General features: G+C 38.7%; 1 protein-coding gene across 1 annotated transcript; it reads right to left on the bottom strand.

The window, feature by feature from the left end:
- Positions 1 to 11193: 11193 nt before the first annotated feature.
- Positions 11194 to 19751, bottom strand: LOC138050533 (uncharacterized). The gene is made up of 6 exons (XM_068896858.1): positions 19659 to 19751; positions 17561 to 17919; positions 17066 to 17138; positions 16833 to 16897; positions 13256 to 15178; positions 11194 to 12544 (listed from the first exon to the last, which is right to left on the bottom strand). The coding sequence occupies exons 2-6, from the start codon at positions 17798 to 17800 to the stop codon at positions 12236 to 12238; spliced, it is 2610 nt and encodes an 869-aa protein (XP_068752959.1). The 5' UTR covers positions 17801 to 17919; positions 19659 to 19751; the 3' UTR covers positions 11194 to 12235.
- Positions 19752 to 20066: the final 315 nt, after the last annotated feature.

Here is a 20066-nt window from a genome sequence, read left to right as displayed (position 1 = left end):
TGACTACCCCCACCTCGCTTTGATCTCGGATCAAGTCTTCTTTTAGCGTACTATGGTCACAATTTTCAGCTAATCTGTATAAGTTCTGGCTAAATGTGTCCACAGACTCGCCTAGCTTTTCAGACCGTTGTTAAAACGTGCCCTTTCTACTATTACGTTGTGCAAAAAAGGTGTCATAAATTGTAACTAATTACGTCACATTACGTGTGATAATAATAATAATAATAATCATCATCATCATCATCATCATCATCTTTATTGAGGGTACCAACTTCACCCGAAAGGGCTTTACGGAAGGGTCCTCCTACTAAGCAATAACAATTATACAAAATACAGCCAAAACGGAGTTAAATAAGTACAAATCCAACTAAGATAATGGCACAGGTAATTTACAATAAAACACTAAAGAATACGATCTGGTATATCAGATACTTTCATTTTGGATACCCTTTTTAAACTTATCTAATGACTCAATCTTCCTTACTGATTTATGCAGATTATTCCAGTCGTTGGCGGCAAAATTTGATGAAGTCCAAAGACCCCAATTCCTATTTGAGAAAGCCTTGCGTACATTATCTCTAGACCAGGTATTATACTCATGGTTTTGTCTATTAAAAGAATGAGTAAACAAGTTATTTAAACACTTAAACATGAAGGTGGCACGATGTTCTGCACACATCTTCTTGAGAGCAGTTTCCACCTTAGCTTTTCTAAGGCCTCGCTGCCCGTTGCATGAGGAGATAAATCTAAAATTATACGCACAACGTTGTTTTGAAGAATTTGTAGCTGTTCCATCAAAGCTACGTTACCCCCTATCTCCCCAAATTATATGTCATAGTCGAATGTAGGTAAGACGTAACTATTGAAAAACAACAGTCTAGCCTCTAGCGATAAGCATGATTTAATACGTTTAAAATGTTCTGAATACCGAACCATAAAAAGCCTCATGAGCCATCTAACCAAACTGTTACTAAAAATAATACAAGTGAGAATAGCAACCAAGATCGACCAAGAAGTCAGCATTCTACAAACCAACGGTTTTAAAGCAAAAATAGAAAATGAATAGTTCATTGTTATATGCTCACGTTGTCATCAAAACCTAAATTAAATTGGGTGATTTCACCTTGTTGTTTTGTGGAGTACGGCAAAGAAATGCACGGAAATTCGTGCTGCACAAGCAGCAAGGGTATTTTCCTTTTTTAACCAATCATATTCTTGCCTTGTGGCCGTTGTCTTTGCTTAATAATCTCTAATAACTGGAAAACGGAAACCGGAAATCTAAAATCTAATCCTACACATGGTGGTGGTGGTGGTGGTGGTGGTGGCAGTGGAGTTGACAGCTCCTCCTTTTCCTGAAGTTGCAATGTCGTCACCTTTTCGACACGAACAAGCAGCTGCACATGCTCCTCCTTCTAAGACAGACGATGGCGTTCCTCCTGACGTTTTCCACCTTCGAGCTTGACTTTGGCGCTCGCTTTCTGGCGGACTTGCTTGTAAATCTTGACTTGCTTTTCTCCGTCTCGATGCAACATGCTGGGCGGGTCTGCTCTCTTCCTGCTCTTCGTTTTTCCCTCTCTCGTAGTGACCAAAAGCATCATCTTTTCTTCACTGCCATTTGCAACGACTGCACACCTCCTTTTATTCTGTTCACGAGTGACATCATCTAGCTTCTCACACGCGCGATGGCATGGCCCGCAGATTATCAATGTCAGGAACCCATGACCCGCAGCCCTCAACTCCACTGTGTTCGTGTAACGGCGTTTTCACAGACCGATTTATTTTAGATTGAAATTCCCGCGAATGAGACTCCCACAGGAGCCCGATGACCAATTACGAGGAACTAGCCTGACGTCATAAGGTCACCGAACCGGAACCGCCTTTGTTTTTCTTCGGAAAAGGAAATCTAAAAATAGATCGGTCTGTAAAAAATGCCGTGGCATAGGCCCAGTATGGGAGTTGTAGGCTCCGGGTCATAGGCTCCTGCCAATGTCAGTAAAAAACTTTATTCCGTATTGGCCTTGACTTCCTTTAAAAACCATACCAAGCTATTCTTTCCTCGCTGTCTCGTCATGGCCCACACGTTGTTAGAGCAAATCTGTCTCTCAGAGCGAATCTGACGAAGGGCTAACGCTCGAAACGTCAGCTTTTGGAATCTCTGTACGGTGGCCAATTTACATTATCAACTCCGTTGATAAAACCAAATTTTTGTATACTACTTCCCCACCGACGCAGCACCACAGTTTCTTTAGAAACTACCCCTTCATTCAAAAGAATTTTTGCTCCAAAGTGAGGCTAGTGAGGGTGATTAGCACAAATTCCAACCCTGGTCAGAGTTTTTCTCTGTCCTTGTGTGGGACCATTTTCATCAGTAGGGCTAACGCTCACATTTCAGATCTGTCCTCTTGTGTGTGAACAACAAAAGCAATCCGGTACAAAAACGTTCCATATTCGTCACGAATCCGGAACAATTTCCTCAAGTGTAAACCTAGTCTCAAGTTTGCTCCTGAGACGTCTGAGGAGAGCAATCTTGCCAAGTTTTCTCTATCTGTCATAATCAACAACACGAATAGTTTACCCGCAAAAAATGTGGACCACGAGTCCGCAGGCATAAATTTCATGCGTTTGTGGTTATAAATCACAAAACACGCGATAGGAGACATAACATAACATAGGAGAGAAGACAAAACGGAGACTTAAAGACCGTTTTAACGAACTCCGACGTCCCGTTGACAGACCCACTTCGTCTTTAAGTTAAACAACTGTTTATGAACATTTCACCAGCAATAAACACACACGCCTCACGACATGGAACTCACTCCCTTGAAACCCATCCACACATGTCGTGACTCCATACGCAAAGCCCGAGAAGCTTTTCTAATCGACAGGGGCCAAACACTTCAACCAAAAGGTATAAATATAAGAAAAGAATTGTAAATAATATTTATTTGTAACCTTATGGCATATATCTATATAAATATCTATATACATTATCTGTAACCTTATACCTAGCTTTCTTATGACTTACATTTGAATTTCAAAAAATTGTAAGGGCAAATCACTTAACTTCCTGAAGAAGTCAGGCCGTGCCTGACGAATATTGGTCAAACAAAAAAATATATATCCTCACAATCGTACAACCAGCCTTGCATAATTATTTTGTTTTTAGTGTAAATATTATTTGCTGGTTAGATCTCCCAAGATCCGGCACTTGTACTTTGTTCAGCTGGCCCTTGCATAAAAAACTGTCTACAAGTACATTTATATACCGTGAAATGGTCGTTTTTTATATCGCAAAATTTTTTCGATTTTTAAATGGCAAATGAGTGAGAGTTTGATACTTTCCGATTTATAAATTGCAAAGTGTGTAATCTTGTGATTTAAAAAAAATGGCAAAGTAGGCAATCTTGCGATATATAAAGCGCAAATTAAAATTGAGCATCTTGCGATTGATAAATCGCAAAGGTACTTGAATTTGTCATTTATAAATTACAAGACAACGTTTGTGTCATTTGATAAATAACACAAAATATAGGGAAAAGGTACTTAAATAATATTTTTACATTTGGCGCCCTGTAACCAACAATTAGCAGTGATTACAAACGCATTGCGAAAGTTGCATCTTGAAGACTGCTTAAGGATATTATTGAAATTCTTTGCAGGGAATTAAGGCGATTTCTTAGTAATAGAAGTTGTCGTAAGATTTTTTTAAAACTTTTCTCGATTGTTCCCTATATTATGGTGACTCGAAATGTGCAATCAAAAAAGTAGGTCACCAAGCTCGTTTGAGAGACATAACTTGCTCAAGTTACTCATTTAAGCATTGCGCCTTCATCTATCAAGGACAATTTTATTCCATCGGTTCAGGCTACGTTTTGCAGGAACAGGAAGCACAGCTTTGACGTAATTCTTGAAATAACAAAACAGGTGAATTGTGTTGCTCAAAAGGAATAATTTAATGTTTGTTTTATGGCACAGGCACAAGTCTTGAAAAGGCACTGACTACAAATGTTCTTCGGGTGCGTGATCTCGAGGAGACAATTTTGTGTCCACGAGTGATGGCTACGAATACTATCTTTCCTGTAACTTTTTTTTCTGACGTAAATTTTTTGTAATTTTTTTACAGCGCAAAGAAGATCAGTAAGAGAATAAAATTATGCCAAAAAAAAGATAGGTCACCAACCTCGTTTATGAGAAAACAGAAAGCAAATCAAGCTCGACCCCTCGACAACACGTCTCCCTGATAGCGCGGTTTCACTTTCACTGTCGGACTTAAATGTTCTTTAGCATCATCAAGGCTATCACTCGACTTTTTGTTTTGTGAAAGTTGACACGATGAGTTGTGCCTTTGCCAGAAAGGGTATCTTCGAGTCGATCTATATTGTCCCACGCAAGATTTGTGAAGACATTCGGTTTGATAGGGGAAGAAAGCACTACTCTTTCGTTCAGGCATTGCGCCAACTTCTGCAAGCATAAAGCTGTGGTGTTTTCTTCCATTTGACTATATGAGATGGCATGGCCGAATCTATTCAGTGCCTTGATGATCTCAGTGTTTACAGTGAGGGTTTTATCTGCATATGACGAATATGCTTTGATAGTATATGTTGGCCACATGTAACGGCGTATATTAAGTCTTAAGCAAGCGACTCCACAAGGCCAGGGTTAATAGCTGGTTTTGCTCATATCTCAGTTAAAAAATAAACACCAATAAGAAATCGATATAGTTGCTTTGGCATATGGACTTTCTTGTTAACGTCAGCGGGATGGCATGACCAAGACGTTGCTTTCATTTCTGACCTGATAGCTTCTCTGATCTGCGATGAAGACTGATCCATTATCTTATTAGCATCGGTGAGGTTGGTTTTCCACAATTTCAGCTCTCTCTCAAGATTATTATTTTCAAGGGCGACATCTTGGACTGAAATGCTATGTGGAACAAAAAGAAGCTTTCCGGAATGATTCGGAAATATTTAAATTGCTTCTTTGAAATGTGATTCGAGACCAAAACAAGATTCGTTCTTAAGGTTACCATGTACCTTCAGGGGTGTCTTCGGTGAAACGGATGTTGCGCTTTCCGATTACGGCCCAGATATCCCAACCCTTGTGTTAAATGTGGCTTCTGGAATATTTCATTTACAGGGTGTCAAGTTCCTATTTTTTCCTATTTTTTGGCCTCCTTCCTATTTTTCCTATTTTTTAGGGTTGTACTTAGTGCGGGGGAACATTATGAAGTATTTGAGATCAAATTCTCATTAAAATGGGTAAATTCTTAAAAAAAAAGAGACATTCCTGTAAAAAAAAAAACCCGGACAATTTAAAGCCTGTTTGAATGATCACCTTCTGAAACTTGTGCCCAGACTCAGTGTTTTGGATAGCATGTAAAGGAGTCTGGGAGGTCATTTGCATGCTTGTGCAGCTGCCAAGTGGAATTAAGGAGGCACGTACATGTTCATGTAATTCAATCCAATTTCATCCTCTTCGTTTTTGAACAATAGTTGTTTTATTAATATGCCATCTCTTTAAAACAGTTGTCTCTTTGTCTTTACAGCAATATTTTATTCAATAAAAGTTCAAATATTTTTCAGCCAAATACATTTAGTGATGGCTGTTAGATTAGAGTGGTAACCATTACAAACAAAGTCGTGTTTAATATACACACAATTGTTTGGGTGTACTTATTCATGTTCAAAAAAGGACAAGATGTAATTTCAGATGCGGTAACTTTGAATAAACTTTTGAACATAAGAGAATTTAATGCAGCTTCTGAAGTGAATGCAATGAAATGCATGGAAAAAATAGGACAAAAGGAAATTGATCACTGAAGAACAGCAAACCGTTGAGCAAGGCCATGTCGTCAACGAGAAGCACTGCCCAAAATTAGAGCAAAACTGTGGTTATCCAATCTGCTAAAAGAGCCAAAAAATAATAAGCATTAGCTAAGAGTTTTTTTGGTTACAAATAGTCTTTGTTTTGTTGTATGTAAGACACTTGGTAACCGTGAACTTTGATATTATAATATTATTTACTGTTTGCAAAAAAAAAAATGCTGCTTATCTTTCTCAGTTTCAAACAACTATGGACTTAAATTAAAGACATCTAATAAAGTACTGTATGTGATGTGCATGACGTTTTTAACAATTCTTTGCCGGCAAACATTTCTAACCTATTTCTTTATCCTACTCAAGTGCATAGCTATAATTATAATAGGTTTTCAGAGACAGGTAGTCTTAACATTAAATATTCCAGAACAAATCTGTTAAAACATTCATTTTCTAGATTGGGCGCAAGAATTTGCAACAGTATTTCTCATAGTATCCGAGTACTCCCTTCACATAAATTTAAAGCTTCTTTGCATCAGTTCCTTTTACCTATTCTGAAACTGGAGGATACTTACGTTAACACACCTACTTTGGTTAATAAATTAAGCAAGATGATATGGAATGTAAAATAGCCTTACAATTCTGTAATTTTGTAACGTAACGTTGCATTGTAATAACCAGTTAATCTCTGTATCGTTTATATAGATCTATCTTCCATTTTTCTTTTTCTTTCCTTTTTTATTTCCTTTCCTTTTCTTTCTTTTTCTTAATCTCTTCCTATTGAATTACTTTATGTTAAAGTGTCCTCTGCCCGCCTCGACTAGCTAAGCTATATGCGAGCAGAGGAAACTGCTATGTATCGTTATGTGAGAGAATAAAAATAACTGAAAAATGAAAGTTTTTCTTGAGGTTGAAAGGCGAAGGCACAAATTCCAACTCAATGGGAATTCCATACTTCGGCAATTTATTTCTTTCATTAAGAATGTCACCCAGAAACTTAAAAAATGTTGTCGGCGCTTGGCTTGATCCGATCGCATTGAAAGGTTACAGAGCACTACCGAAAGCACAAACAAAAAGCTTTGAGCGACCGCGCGGAAAAGGCTCTCACCGAAAAAATATTTCGAAATGTAAAATTCCCCAACACGGGTTTGTTGGAAATAGCTCTATCTAGCTCAAGTCAAAATTTGATTGCAATCAAGCGTTGTCTTTGAGTTGTAATCTTTACATTGTTACATTCAAGGCAAAAATTAATGTTTAGGAACTTTTGTATGCAACGAACAAACTCCGCCCAAAAAATTCACCCCAACACCTTTCCCCATAATTGGCCAATCAGATGACGCCATTCCCCAGCTTCATCGTGACTATTATTCTTCGGATTTTTGACGCATGTTTTCGGAGCGGATCGGCCTTCGTCCTAAACAGAAAAGGGACGCGCACATCGATCTCATCAAACATAGCAGCAGAGAAAAAGTGGATGCGGCCAAACACAAAATCTCCCAACAAAGCACAAATGGTGACGGCGATATCAGAATGCGGGATGGTTATGTGAATCGTCTACATAGTATTTTCCGAGTCAAGTTGTAAGAAGACTCTTGGAAATGCCCCTGGTCAAGAAAAACCTCATTTTCTCTTGCCTTGGTCTTATTACTTTATCGCTACAAGACTAGTGCGTTTATTTTCAATCACTGGCAGTGTTACTGATAGATCTGGATTAAGCACTTCTTGAATTCCATTGATTTTTGTTCAGATACTACGACAATTTATTCGCCTATATACTTCGTCAGAGGAGTCTGAAGGCCAGTTCTGATAATATGATCCTTTGTCTACCCTGCTTCGCATCACTCATATGTTTCTTGGCTCCTTCAGCCGTATGTTCTCTTTTTTTCTCTTTTTCTTATTGCTAGCACCAGACCTCAGATATTCACGTGGCTTGTGGGTCTTCATTGCTTAATACTTCCTTAAAATACGATTTAATGTCATAAAAAGTAGATTATGGTGCTTTTATATACAAATACTTCAAACGTTTGCGAGTGAAGACAAATGATTATTTGATGTTTCCCGCGAATGGCGCTCGGATAGTCTACATATGCTGTCAATCAAAATGAAATTGGAATCTTACCTCTATCTCTGGAAATATTGATCTTTTTACATACTTCTTTGCTATTGACAGGTGAGACCTTAACCTTTACTTAAAATCTAGAAAACTTCGGAAAATTCTCTCCCTTGAATTAAAGTGCCTCTTTGTACTACTGTGCTTATCTTTCCCTTAACAAATGCAAGTATTAACTGAAGTCAAACAAATTATTCCATTTTTTGGCTGTAATTTCAAGAACTTCAAGTCTCGTACCCCGATACGACACTTCTTCTTATTGCCCTTTTACCGTTTTCCTTTTTTCCCACAACACCCACTCCAACTTACTCGTCTGTTTGACAGATCATACTGTTCACTGACTTACAACTGGTTTAAACTGTAAAAATAAAAGAAGAGGTTTGAGCTGATACAATACCCGTAATATCAATAACAACTACAGCCTCGGACAAAAATGCTGAAACACTTTGCAACACCTTGCCCTACCACAATATTGTTTTGCCAAATGGGCTCAGAAAAAAGCAAGCAGACAACATTGGGAGGTGAGAGTGAGCCGCAAAAATTTCAGATCTGTATATTCATACACTGTTCCAAGGAATTTTGTCACAGACTCTAGAATTTTTATTTACAGCCGCTGCCTATTGCTTGCTTTGATCCGTACATCCCACGTGATCACCTAATTAGCGTCCTATTCTACCATGAGGGATAACGAATTGTGCAAATCAAGGTAATTGCATTGCCAAATCGGCAGGTTTGGCCCTTGACTCTTTAGAATGTCGACGCAAAGTAGTCTTCCAAACTATGATTTTTTTGTCTCGAAAAGAAATATTTGGTGGAATACGCTATCGTCTACTTGACCCGTGCGGTTTGAAACAATTACTGTCTCTAAAAGCGCTCGCATTAGGCTTGAATCAAGTGAGGGATAGTAAAAATACTAACACTAAAGATACACGAGTTGCTTCCAAGGAAAATCGAATGATTAATGAAGTCAACTTTGATTATTCATATTAAAGATTCCGGCACATTTCAAAGATCAGAGTTTGAACATGAAAGTAAGCAACACTGAATATCGAGCTGACGCTTTTATCCAACACAGGTATGAAAAAAAAGTCCGCATTTTACAAAGTAACTTTAATGAAGTTAATACCAGGCCTATGTTACTTGCCTTGTATGAAGTACATATTTTTTGGCTATTTTGACATTTTAATTGCTCGTCTAATATTCACATGATTACAATACTTGCATATACATACCCCCTCAAACTATCGCTAAAATGCCCGCGCATTGTCCTCACACACGCACACACCCAAACACACAGGCAACCCCGCAGTTACACCCATTTACTGCCAAAACGGTTTTTCACTACTACCATGTGTAGAATTACATCTGTGCTGAATATTCATTATACTTGCCCTATTTTGTTACTGGATGTAGCAGTCATCATTTCAAGCTTATGGACTAACTTAATCTTATCACTGTAATGGATGGTTTAGTCTTGTTACACCTGCAGGAATAGACATTTTTGTTTTTGTTTTTGGAGAACAACTAGACACAAAACAAGATTTAACGAAGACATCATTGTAATCAATATATACCAAACATTACGTCTCAGTGTACAAAAAGAATCAATCTGGACACCTACATTACGCATCCATTTTATGACCTCTGCCCAAAATCTTTCAAAATAATGGCAAGAAACAAAAATGTGTTCAAGATATTCTTCAGTCTCTCACCAGAAAGAGCAGATTGGAGAAGATATGATACCATTTTTTCTCAAAAAGGTTCGTGACCAAACATTTGTTGAGAAGTTTGTATTAAAAATCAGGCGCCTTTGTACCTAGGGCAACACAATATCCTAAGCCATTTTTTTCCAATCTAAATCGAGCATTATACTTAGTAGAGCTGTAGGTGGGGTAAAATTTGGCCATTTAAATATAACCGAGTTTGATAACCGAGTTTAATTTGAGTTGACCGCGCACTGGTGGTTTAAGTTGGCTGAGCACCAGGCTGTCACGCGGGAGGTCGTGAGTTCAACTCCGGCCGGACCAACACTCAGGGTCTCAGGGTAACTGAGGAGAAAGTGCTACCTTTGTAACGACATCTGCAAATGGTTAGACTTTCAAGTCTTCTCGGATAAGGACTATAAGCCGGAGGTCCCGTCTCACAACCCTTGGGTATATATAAAATCTGCGGGATGTTAAAGAACCGACACACTATTCGAGAAGAGTAGGGCATGCATATGGAGTTCCCGGTGTTGTAGTCTGATCTATGGATACAGGGGTTAGGTGTCAATTGGGACGAACGTTCTGTTCCTCTCCCCTGCCACTCTATGAATTGTGGCGAATAAATTAAACTAAATTAAACTAACGTAAGTCGATGGGCTCCGTGCCATGATAATTGTGTTTTCAAGAACTTACGCCATTCCGATGGCAGGGCAACCATTACACTTAGGGACGGACCATTAGAAAAGTGATGGGGGAGGTGGGGAAAAAACCAAAAAAAATTCATGCAAGGGAAAATGCCAAGAAAAAAGATTCACGCAAAGAAGAAGGTAAAGAAAAAAAATTCATGCAGAAGGAGGGTCCAATTGTGACTTTTATTTAATAATTATATAATATTTGCCAGTGTCTTTTAAGAATAATTCTTATTCAAAACATTCTTTTTGAAATGGGGTTGACAGACCTGCGTGACTCCCGCTATGTGCCCATTGTGTTGAAAAAAGCCTTTACAGTTTTGCTTTAACAAGCATGTCGTTAAGCGATTTCCCATTTCTTTAAGAGATCTCATTTCTATATCTCTCTAAGTAGCGGCTGGTTTTGTATTAAATGCCATTTTTCCGTTAGAATATTTTTCAAACATGGCAGTGATGGATGAAATTGTGTCACAAAGGGTAGAATTTTCTTGTGCGCTTTTTGTTTTTGTGTAAGAGCGTTCTTTCTTTCTTCGAATTTAACTTCGGAGAGGATTTTGTCCACCAGGTTATTGGGATAACCTCTCCCGTCCACTCCAAATGGCTTCCTCCTCTCTCACTGTGTGTACATTTTCGAAAAGATTTTGCATTAAAAAGTGGCCTGTATCCTTTAATCTGTTGTGAGTGTAGAATAATTTATAAATCATAAAAAAAGATAATTAATCAATATTTCTCTGTTAAAAAAAGCAATATTTGTCTTTAAAAAAATTCGTGCAGGGGGTTTCACCCGGTTTCATTGCGCGAAAAAAAAATCGTACCAGCTGAAAATCCCCCCCCCCCCCCCAATCACTTTTCTAATGGTCCGTCCCTTATAAGATTAAATGCACACACAAAGTGTGGAGCTTTAAGAATAGGGTCTCTGAACTGTAACTTAGTTGAGGTACTTTCAATAGGCCACGTTCGATATATAAGTATTCACACATGGCTACGAAGCTTTATGGTTAAATGTGAATAATTTATTCTTTACTTTAGAAATCTCCCTCGAGACTTATGAGCCTCGTATCCAGGATGAATATTGATATATCGAGCTCGGCCTATTCCAAAACTAACCAATCTTTTTTTTTTTTTTTTTTCAAAACTATGTTAAGTAAACATCAAGTCACCAAAGTTTTAAGCCTTGATTTCAAAAAGGTACCTGTTTATTTTAACAGGCATTTTCCAATTTAATGGTTCGCCATTACTAACTTTAAAATCTTGAGTGAGCAGGATCGAAGAGAAATGACGTCAAAGACGCTCTCAATGGTGTAAGAATTCAACGAGTGTGTACACGTCTAAATTAGCATGCAGCACGGGAGTTTCGGGATTCGCTACTTTCCCATTCCCATAATGCAATACGTTTTGGGGGACTCTTTGCTAAAAACAACACAAGTTATTTACTCTTGGGACTGTACCATGCTTTGGTGAACTGGATATCCATTGTTTTAATGCAAATAACTCCCCAAAATGAACTGTATTGTGGCATTTGTGAATACAGCGAATTTTAGACTTTTAAACTCGTGTTTTGCATATAGAATAAGCTGCATTTACAAGCTGAATTTTGAGCTAGTGAATGAATGTCGTCACTTTCCCTAGATCCAATCCTCTGAGGTCCAATCGGTCAGTTTTAAACGTAGTAATGGCGGACCGTGAAATCCAACACTTACACTCAAAGTAAACAGCCTTTGAATAAAAATCAAAGCACAAAATTTTGCCAGTCAGGTTTTAAGTAATACACTTTCAAACTCTGAAGACAAAAAGGAAGTGATTTTTTTTAACATGGTAGCACCTATGGTGATGGTTACATTTCAACTTATCTTGTCATTCGTCTGATCACAAGTTTCCGATCCATTTTGCTCAAGTTTGTTTAAGGTGTTCATTTTCTTATCCTCGCAGGGGCACAATATCTTTCCATTTAAAGAGCAGCTCACTGAAGAACAGAACCTGACTGACTCCTAGCCAGGGGACCCCTAACCAGAATCTATAGGCTGTTGGTGTTGTGTCTGAGGTATTCCAGCATTTTAAAATGTGACCACATCCGACCAACCAAGTAATTTCACAGATGTTGTGCTCAGGGTCTCGCATGATCAGCTCAGTGGCTTTTTCGTACGCGTCTGAGTGTGACATTGAAGTTTGATTAAAAAAGAGCTTTCCATTTGTGGGCCAAAATCCAAATTTAATCCATCCTCGGTCCTATGTCAATACATAAGTACATCAATAAGTCAATATTAAGGATTTGATATTGGGATGAGAGCTTTATTTACCACGTAAAAAATCTTAGTCTACTGAACTGTTTTCCAGCATGCGAAATTCACGATTTCTTTCAATCGTACCAAACGGCAATATAGGGCGCGAACTCTTGTCTGATCTAGGATAGATGGGATGAAAAAGGGAAAAAACGAGTTTGTGATCATCTGATCATTTAAATTTTTTACAAATATCGCTCAATCACACGATCAAAGTTCAAAACATTTCTAATTTGAAAGTACACTTTTAGGATTTTTAGTTTTGTATTTAGGAATCAAGGCTTATTTCAAAGATATTCCTGGCAGACTTTTAAAATGATTGGTATCTGCATGCATTAATTAACCTTCCACGTTAACTAGTTCTTTTCAATACAACTATGTTAACGAGATTATTTCTTCGTAAATTTGTGCTGGACTGTATACGTACTAGTCTTGGATTGTAATGTATTAATCCTTTTCTGTATATTTGGTTGGGCATCTCTCATCAAGCAGAATCAAATTTGGACAAAAGACAACAGCTGCCACCTTTTCAGTTAGATTGTGACGCAAAACAAGAATCTAAGCGAAGAACATAACGTCCTCACCCTTTTGAAGAATTCCTCCGTGTGGCACTTCAATATAGTAGCATTGGCAATAACATAATTATTTGGTGTCTTACCCTTTTGAGATGTTCGTCCTTTATCTTGGCCAATTCTTCCCTGGCATCTTTTAGTTGCTTTTCCCTCGCTTTCTGTTGATCTTTTTTCTTCTTTGCATCTTCTCGTTCCTTGCGCTCTGCCTCCAACTTTGTTTTTCTCTCGGCTTCGTCTTTTCTCCAGGTTCTTTGAAGAACTGTAGCAACTTCCTTAAACTCTCCGCCAAGATTCGAAAATAACTCCCAAACAGGTATAAAGCTTTGGCATTCTCCACGGTCAATCAGGGCCCAGGTGGAATTATACGATAGCAGCTTGTGGAATGTGGCAGGGTTTGTTGCTTGAGGGCCCATTGACTTCACAGAATAGGTAAAACTGTCGCTCTCGCTACTCGCTAATTGACGCCCCCTGTTTTGAACTGTGCTTGAGGCGTACTCACTAGTGCCACTTGTCCTAATCTCAAATGCTCCGCCAAGAAAACCATAGCTGATTTGTGCCTTCAGGTGATTCACAGCCGCTTCAGTCAATTTAAATGTATCTTTGGTACTATTACTTTCAGCGTCAGCGATGCTGAAGAACACTCCGCCGAGGCTCTGTATTCCTGCGGGATAATGGCTCCCGTAGCGCTTCATAAAAAAACGAGCAGATTGCTCGACTTCGGCATCACTTGCGCTATCCACAATGGACCTGGCCATTATTCTGGCAGTTAAGGAAATAATCAACTGGTACGGATCAAACCGAAAATTCTTTTTAGCGGTGCGAATGTACTGGAGGACAGATGCACTGGTTTTCGAATTTGTGGCTGTCTGATCTGACTGAGAATATTGATCTTGCCCATATCCAACCTGGAACTCTCCCACAAAGGTGTCGTAGAATCCAGCCACTCCTATTCCAACATTGATACTTGTTGACTCCACTATTCGGGCGTACTCGGAAGCCATTCCTTTCTTGGAGAACTTCAGATATTTTGCTTCTTGTGCAGTGCTGGGATTGTTTAACTTTACATCCTTTGGAAGCAAAAACAATGGTATTTGTGCTGGCTGGGGTGCTTCGTAATCAGAATGATAGATTCCACAAAGCGCCTTTCCTCCGCTTGCTTTGGCAATGACCTCTAACTCACTTTTATAAGTCTCTCCTGACTCCACGACGTTGCTGCACTCTTCGGAGATGTAATCTAGTTGTTTTAGCAGTTCTTCCGGTAGAACTCCTTTCGGTTTTAGCCAATCTCCAGGAAGCTCAAGAACATTCAGGATTTCATTTAATTGCTCAAATTGGTGTTTCGCCATTGCTTTAGCCTCGGTCATCAATTCCCTGGCCTTAGTCAGATTCTCTTGGTCCAAGGCTTTAGAATCTCTGTATTCTTTCACGAGCCTTCGATCTTGCGAAATGTCGGCTAGCTGTGACCTCTGGGACTCGGCATACTCAATCAATCTGTAGACTTCATCCATATCTCCTTTTTCGGCACCTTTACAACAATCTTCCAGAGAACTCAATGAAAGACGTGGAAGCGCCAGAAGGGATGGCGCTCTCTTGCACAGAGCTTTCACCCATTCCTGTGACACATCAATTCCCACCGCACTGAGTCCACCAAGCACCTCGATATCAGGCCCCAGTCGTTTGCGTACATTCTCTAGACCATCTTCATCTTGTGGATCGCTCTCATTTTTATGAAAGTATTTAGCAAGTACACGAACATTGGTCAAATATTTTACTACGAGGTTAAGGGATTCAAGGCGCAACCCTTTCTTCGCCAACATTCTTTTTAAGTCTGCTTCCAGTCCAAAGAAGGCGACAGCTTTAAGCTTTTGAAGCAGCTTTTCTTTTTCAACAGCATCCTCCACTGTCGATATCTGAATATTCAGCTGTCGAATCAGCTCTTCACATTCTGCTGGTTCGTCCAGTGGCAAGTTGTTGATCTTTTTGCTTAACATTTGGATTAAGACGTGACTCTGCAAAAAGAAAGGGGGACTCGTTCTCGCAAGTACAAATAAGAATAGAAGATGAATATTTGTAATTCAACAAAATTGGAAGTTACCCACTTAGAACATTTTGCAAAAATTTTATTATAATAAAGTTTCAATATCACGCGCGCTCTAATTTGTTTAAACAGCGTGCTTTATGAGTAAGATGCCCGGCTGACTTGAAAACTAAAGTTCTCTGAGAATTTTGGTTGAATGTGGGAGGAAATTAGGAAATTCCTTATTACCAATTAAAGAATGTTCCGTTGTGTCTTCTTCCCATAAATGTTACATAAGACAACGCAGGAACAGTTTGTTATATATAAATACCAGCGACACGTATTAAGCAGCTTGTTTTTCAATTGTCATGTCAATAACGTTATCGGGCCGATTGCTTGAAGCCTGGTTAACGTTAGCGCTAACCGTTTGATAAGAGGTATCAAAACCTACAGGTTCCTATGGTTACTGTGTATGTAACGCTGGTTAGTGCTAACCGTGCTTCGAGCAACCCGGGCCAGGTTTTTATGACCAAAAATTCAGCCGGACTTTACTGAACAATTTGCTTTTCCATACTGGATTTTAGACTGTAAAAATACTTTCACTCGCATGTTAGCTTTGTTGAATTTCGAACCTGCTTTCAATTTGTGAAAGCTTTACTTTTGACGGTTTCACATTTTGATAGCTTTGATCGTGTTAAACAATAAACTGTTTTGAACCATCCTAACACGGATTCTGATTGGTTTGTTTTAGCGTGCCTTATGACGGGTACAGATGCACGGCTAACGCCGGCCACTCGTAAGATTTGGAAAATTCCATGAGGAAATTAAGAAATTATTTATTATAAAACAAACAAAGAAGTAGGCCGGAAAAGTGCATAAAGAAGTAGGGAAAAGACTCGTGTCTTCCCTACACTTCTTTCGTGCTCTATCCGTGCTTTACAACAGAACTGATCACCTGCTAGGCTTCGTTAATTGTTAAATATGGAATAGCAGTAGGACTTTATTTGATGACATCATTGAATATCTTTGTCATGCTACATGTTCATATTTGATGGTACTTCAAGCCTTCAATTTTTCTGTTTTTTTTTTTTTCTTTATTTTTTTGCACACGTTCACATTATTCTTGAACACGCATTCACATCATTTTTAAAGTGCTCCGTCATTCAAAAAATCTTCTAATTTTCTTATTTGAAATTGTTTTGCTTGCCACTAAACAGGCACAATCGTAAATCCTTGTTTCAGTCAGAAGACTTTATTGCAAGTTAAAAGTTCTTATCAGTACGCCATTAGTAACTTTAAAATCTTGAGGGAACTGGATGAGGTGAACAGAAAATAGATTAGAGCTCATATAACGTACTTATGAAATGTACGTGCCGCGCACGTTAGGTCTGTAAAAAGTCACCTCGCAAATAGCTAAAAAAGGCAAGAGTCATAAGCCTAATTGTTTTCTAGCCAAGAGCAGTAATCGCCTTTAGACAAAGAACGAATGGCTCAAGAATGTACGGACAAGGAAATTCTATTAAAATCTGATAAATCTGCTGAAAGCAATTTCCTAATAGCGATCTCGAGTTTTCTGCTACTTTATGTATTGGAACTCACACAAACTACCCTCAACTGGGTTACTCCTTCTTTATATCGTTAATTACCTTTTCTGCAATGCGTGGTCTCTGGTTTTTCACAAATTCTCGAACCTTTTGTACAAGCCCATCACCTGCAAAGAAAGACAGTGAATAATGAAAATTAAATATTCATGCACTTCTCAAGATTTGTGATCATGACCCATCTTATGCTAATTCTGTTAATCAGATATAAATCCTTGGAACTTTAATATATTTTCCCCACTTTGTTCTCTGCTTAGAGAAGTGTTCAAAAGGTTTACCAATAGTGTCCATGGTCTTCAAGTAATTGGCCCTTGACTGGCAAATGCTCAGACTCCTCATTCTTTCAAACGTCTGTATTAATTAAACAGAACAAATCAATTCATTTTTTTTCTCATTTTTTCTCTGCCATATATGCAACATTTTATAGCAGAGGTAATATAAGATTTAACGGGAAAAAAAAATTAAATGGCGAGGAGACCTGAAGGAAACCACGGGGTTTATAATTAAAACAAATTAATGTGTTGAAAGTATTAAAACCGATAAAAGATGACTGAAATGTTTAGTTCTTTCTTTAGTTGTTTCTAGGATCGACCGGAGACAGCAAATTTGCCCCAAAAGAGGGCTTGCCATTTAATCCATACTTTACCGGCACTTTATTATTTGTCCCTTAATACTTCTACTGAGACCGGTTGCCTGTTTGTGAACGGTAAGTTGTCTTTGCACAATCAGAAACGTTTACAAATTGCAATAAAGAAATTTTTCATAAGTTTAACCTTTTTGTTGCTGTGTCCCATTCCCAGAATAATTGTAGCAATCTTCTGCATAAGGCTCAATTCCTGCAATCTGTGGTTTATCGTGCAGACTGGAGAAACCTGATCGTCAACATTCTTCTTAAGTCTGGGTGTAGCCACCATTGCTATAAAGCCTAACACCTCGCCTAATTCCTTCATTTCCTGCATAATATTACTCCACTTGACTCCCTCTAGAGCTCCTACAGACGTGTTTCTCTCCATGACTTCTTACGCATAAGGCTTGACACTGGTTATCTATTTGCTGAAGGGATTAAGCTTGATTGTTCTCAAATGCTTTCTACTTTGAGAAGTTCTTTGGCAAAGTCTCTTGAAACTCTCCACTGCACAGAATTCAAAAGATTTGAAATGACCACTGTTAGGTTGGCTTTTGAGAATGATTTGGAGAGCTGGGTAAAAAAGCGTTTCCACGATCATGCCTTAACTTTTAAAGAAGATAAAGAAGATTCTTAGCAATATATTATGCTGCCATGTGTCAGTATCACTGCTCATTATCAATCATTGAACTTCCATAGTAAGGGAGTGTTGTTTATTGCAAAGTTGAATGGGAGGGGGCAGAACTAAAAAGGTTGGGTCTTCAGTTTATGGGGGCAAAGAGTTTTCGCATGACAGAGGGTCGGGTCAAAAAGAAACGGCCTGGTAAAAACACAGTCTGTCTAAGGTAGCCCGTCCCCTGTCCTTTTTTTTTTCATTTACCGTCACAAATGAGTTTCCGAATTTATAAAATGAGAGGCAATCTAATAAAGTTTCATGGCGAAGAAAGAGTCTAGTGGCAGGATGCATGTAGAAACGAGTAGAGAGTTGGTGTTAACAATTTCCTCTAAAGCAGAGCCTTTTCTGTTGAAATGTCACGTTTACTGACCCATTTACTCTGGCGCTGAGGTTAATACTGGAAATCTGAACGGGTAAAAGCCATTGTTCACATGCATATCAGTACAAATTGAAACTTAAAATAAGTTTACTTATTCATTACCATTCTTTCAAAACTCAAAAATATTGCCGGTCGGACAACTGTAAAGGGAGGAAAATTAACAGGTAAAGCAATGATAACACAAATCTCCGGATTTCGTAAACCACCAGCTTTTAATATCTCGGAGGCCTGCGGCTTTTCTCTGGTGCTAGTGGTAGCTTTCTCAAGAGCAGGAAAAGGTAGGGTCTCTCTCTGAGGAGTTTGCTCTTCACATGGAAACAGGGAGGTTCGTAATCTCAAGTCCACGGATCTCCTGTTTCCTGTATCGGCTTATGTGTTATTAAAGTGCCGCACTGTCTAATTTTCTTCTCCGGGTTGTATATATATTGTGCTGGCGAATACGGGTTTCGTCCACGCGTTTATGTTTATCTCCTGTATTTGTTTTGATTTCAGACATATGTGTCTGAAAGCATGCAAGTCCTTTGCTAGCCTTGCAATCTTTCTGAAACACTTCCTGCAAAATTTCGTTGGAAGAATATTTACGTCTCCCTCCTGTACCTCGATTTGTCCTATATCCTTTAATTTTTCAACAAGATTCTCTTTTTTTCCTGTTTTCCTGAACAATCCTATGCTGTCGAAGACCTTTTAAGTAGGATTACAGCAACAAGAGGTTTTAAGCGACTCTTTACACCGCTGTTTCGAAATTTCGCTTTCGGCAGAGCCACTATTTTCTTCTCAGAAGAAAATAGTGGCTCATCCATTTCCCCGCCAACCGTGCTTCCCGTACTGTAAGTTTAATTTTCCGCACGTATTTGAATTGGCCAATTCCAAACGCTTTCATTGTTCCAGTTGTAAACCATTCACAAGCGTTGGTATCAGGGTTCCCCAGAGCTCTTCTCTCTCTGGCGGTAATGCGCAGAAGAGCTCTGGAGTCGAGATTGGTGAGATCACGGTATATGAACTATGAGTAGAACGACTAAAAGTTTGTCAACGAAAAGCCGGCACTGGATTTCTCACTTGATTTTAACAACAAGGAAGTACAGTTTAGTATTAAGCGATTCTTAGTTTAAAGGGGGGAAACAAAATATGCTAATGCAAGGCTTTACTTTAAAAACTGAAAAGAGAAAAGCTATGCTTGTACTACTAACTTACCTCGGCGTATCTGGTTTGCAATGACTTAATTCCTCCTACCGTTGTCGAGCTTAAATAATCTCATTTAGGAATTGTTTGTGAATGAAAAGAAAAGAATTTGTTCCTGTCGAAATTATCACTGATAGTCTTTGTGACGCGTTTGTTTTTATTCCTTCTTGTGTTAAGTGTTTACTTCAGTAAGTGATCTGTTCATTGTTCAGTGAAAACTGACTTCCTCACAATCCACCAATCATCGAAGCATTCCCAAAATGTCCCGCACGTGAGAGCATTCTTAAATAATCTCATTTGGCCATTGCAATTGCCTTTCCTGTTACGTCAAAACAGGAGCTGGATTTCAAAATGAAAAGATTGTGTTCCTGTCGCAATTATCATTGGTAGTCTTTGTTTCCCGTTTGTTTTTATTCCTTC

Source organism: Montipora capricornis, chromosome 6 (genome assembly GCF_036669925.1).
Source record: "Montipora capricornis isolate CH-2021 chromosome 6, ASM3666992v2, whole genome shotgun sequence".
Classification (NCBI taxonomy): domain Eukaryota; kingdom Metazoa; phylum Cnidaria; class Anthozoa; order Scleractinia; family Acroporidae; genus Montipora; species Montipora capricornis.
Note: the sequence above shows the minus strand (reverse complement) of the source record. Positions and strands in the feature narration are given on the sequence as shown.

Bases quoted from the DNA above. Each gene is read 5' to 3' on its own strand.
- LOC138050533 (XM_068896858.1), bottom strand. From the start codon at position 17,800: ATGGAGAGAAACACGTCTGTAGGAGCTCTAGAGGGAGTCAAGTGGAGT. The intron at 17,139-17,560 runs GTTAAACTTATG...TAATTAATACAG, and splicing joins TGGGACACAGCAACAAAAAG to ACGTTTGAAAGAATGAGGAG. The intron at 15,179-16,832 runs GTAATTAACGAT...TTCTTTTTGCAG, and splicing joins GACCACGCATTGCAGAAAAG to AGTCACGTCTTAATCCAAAT.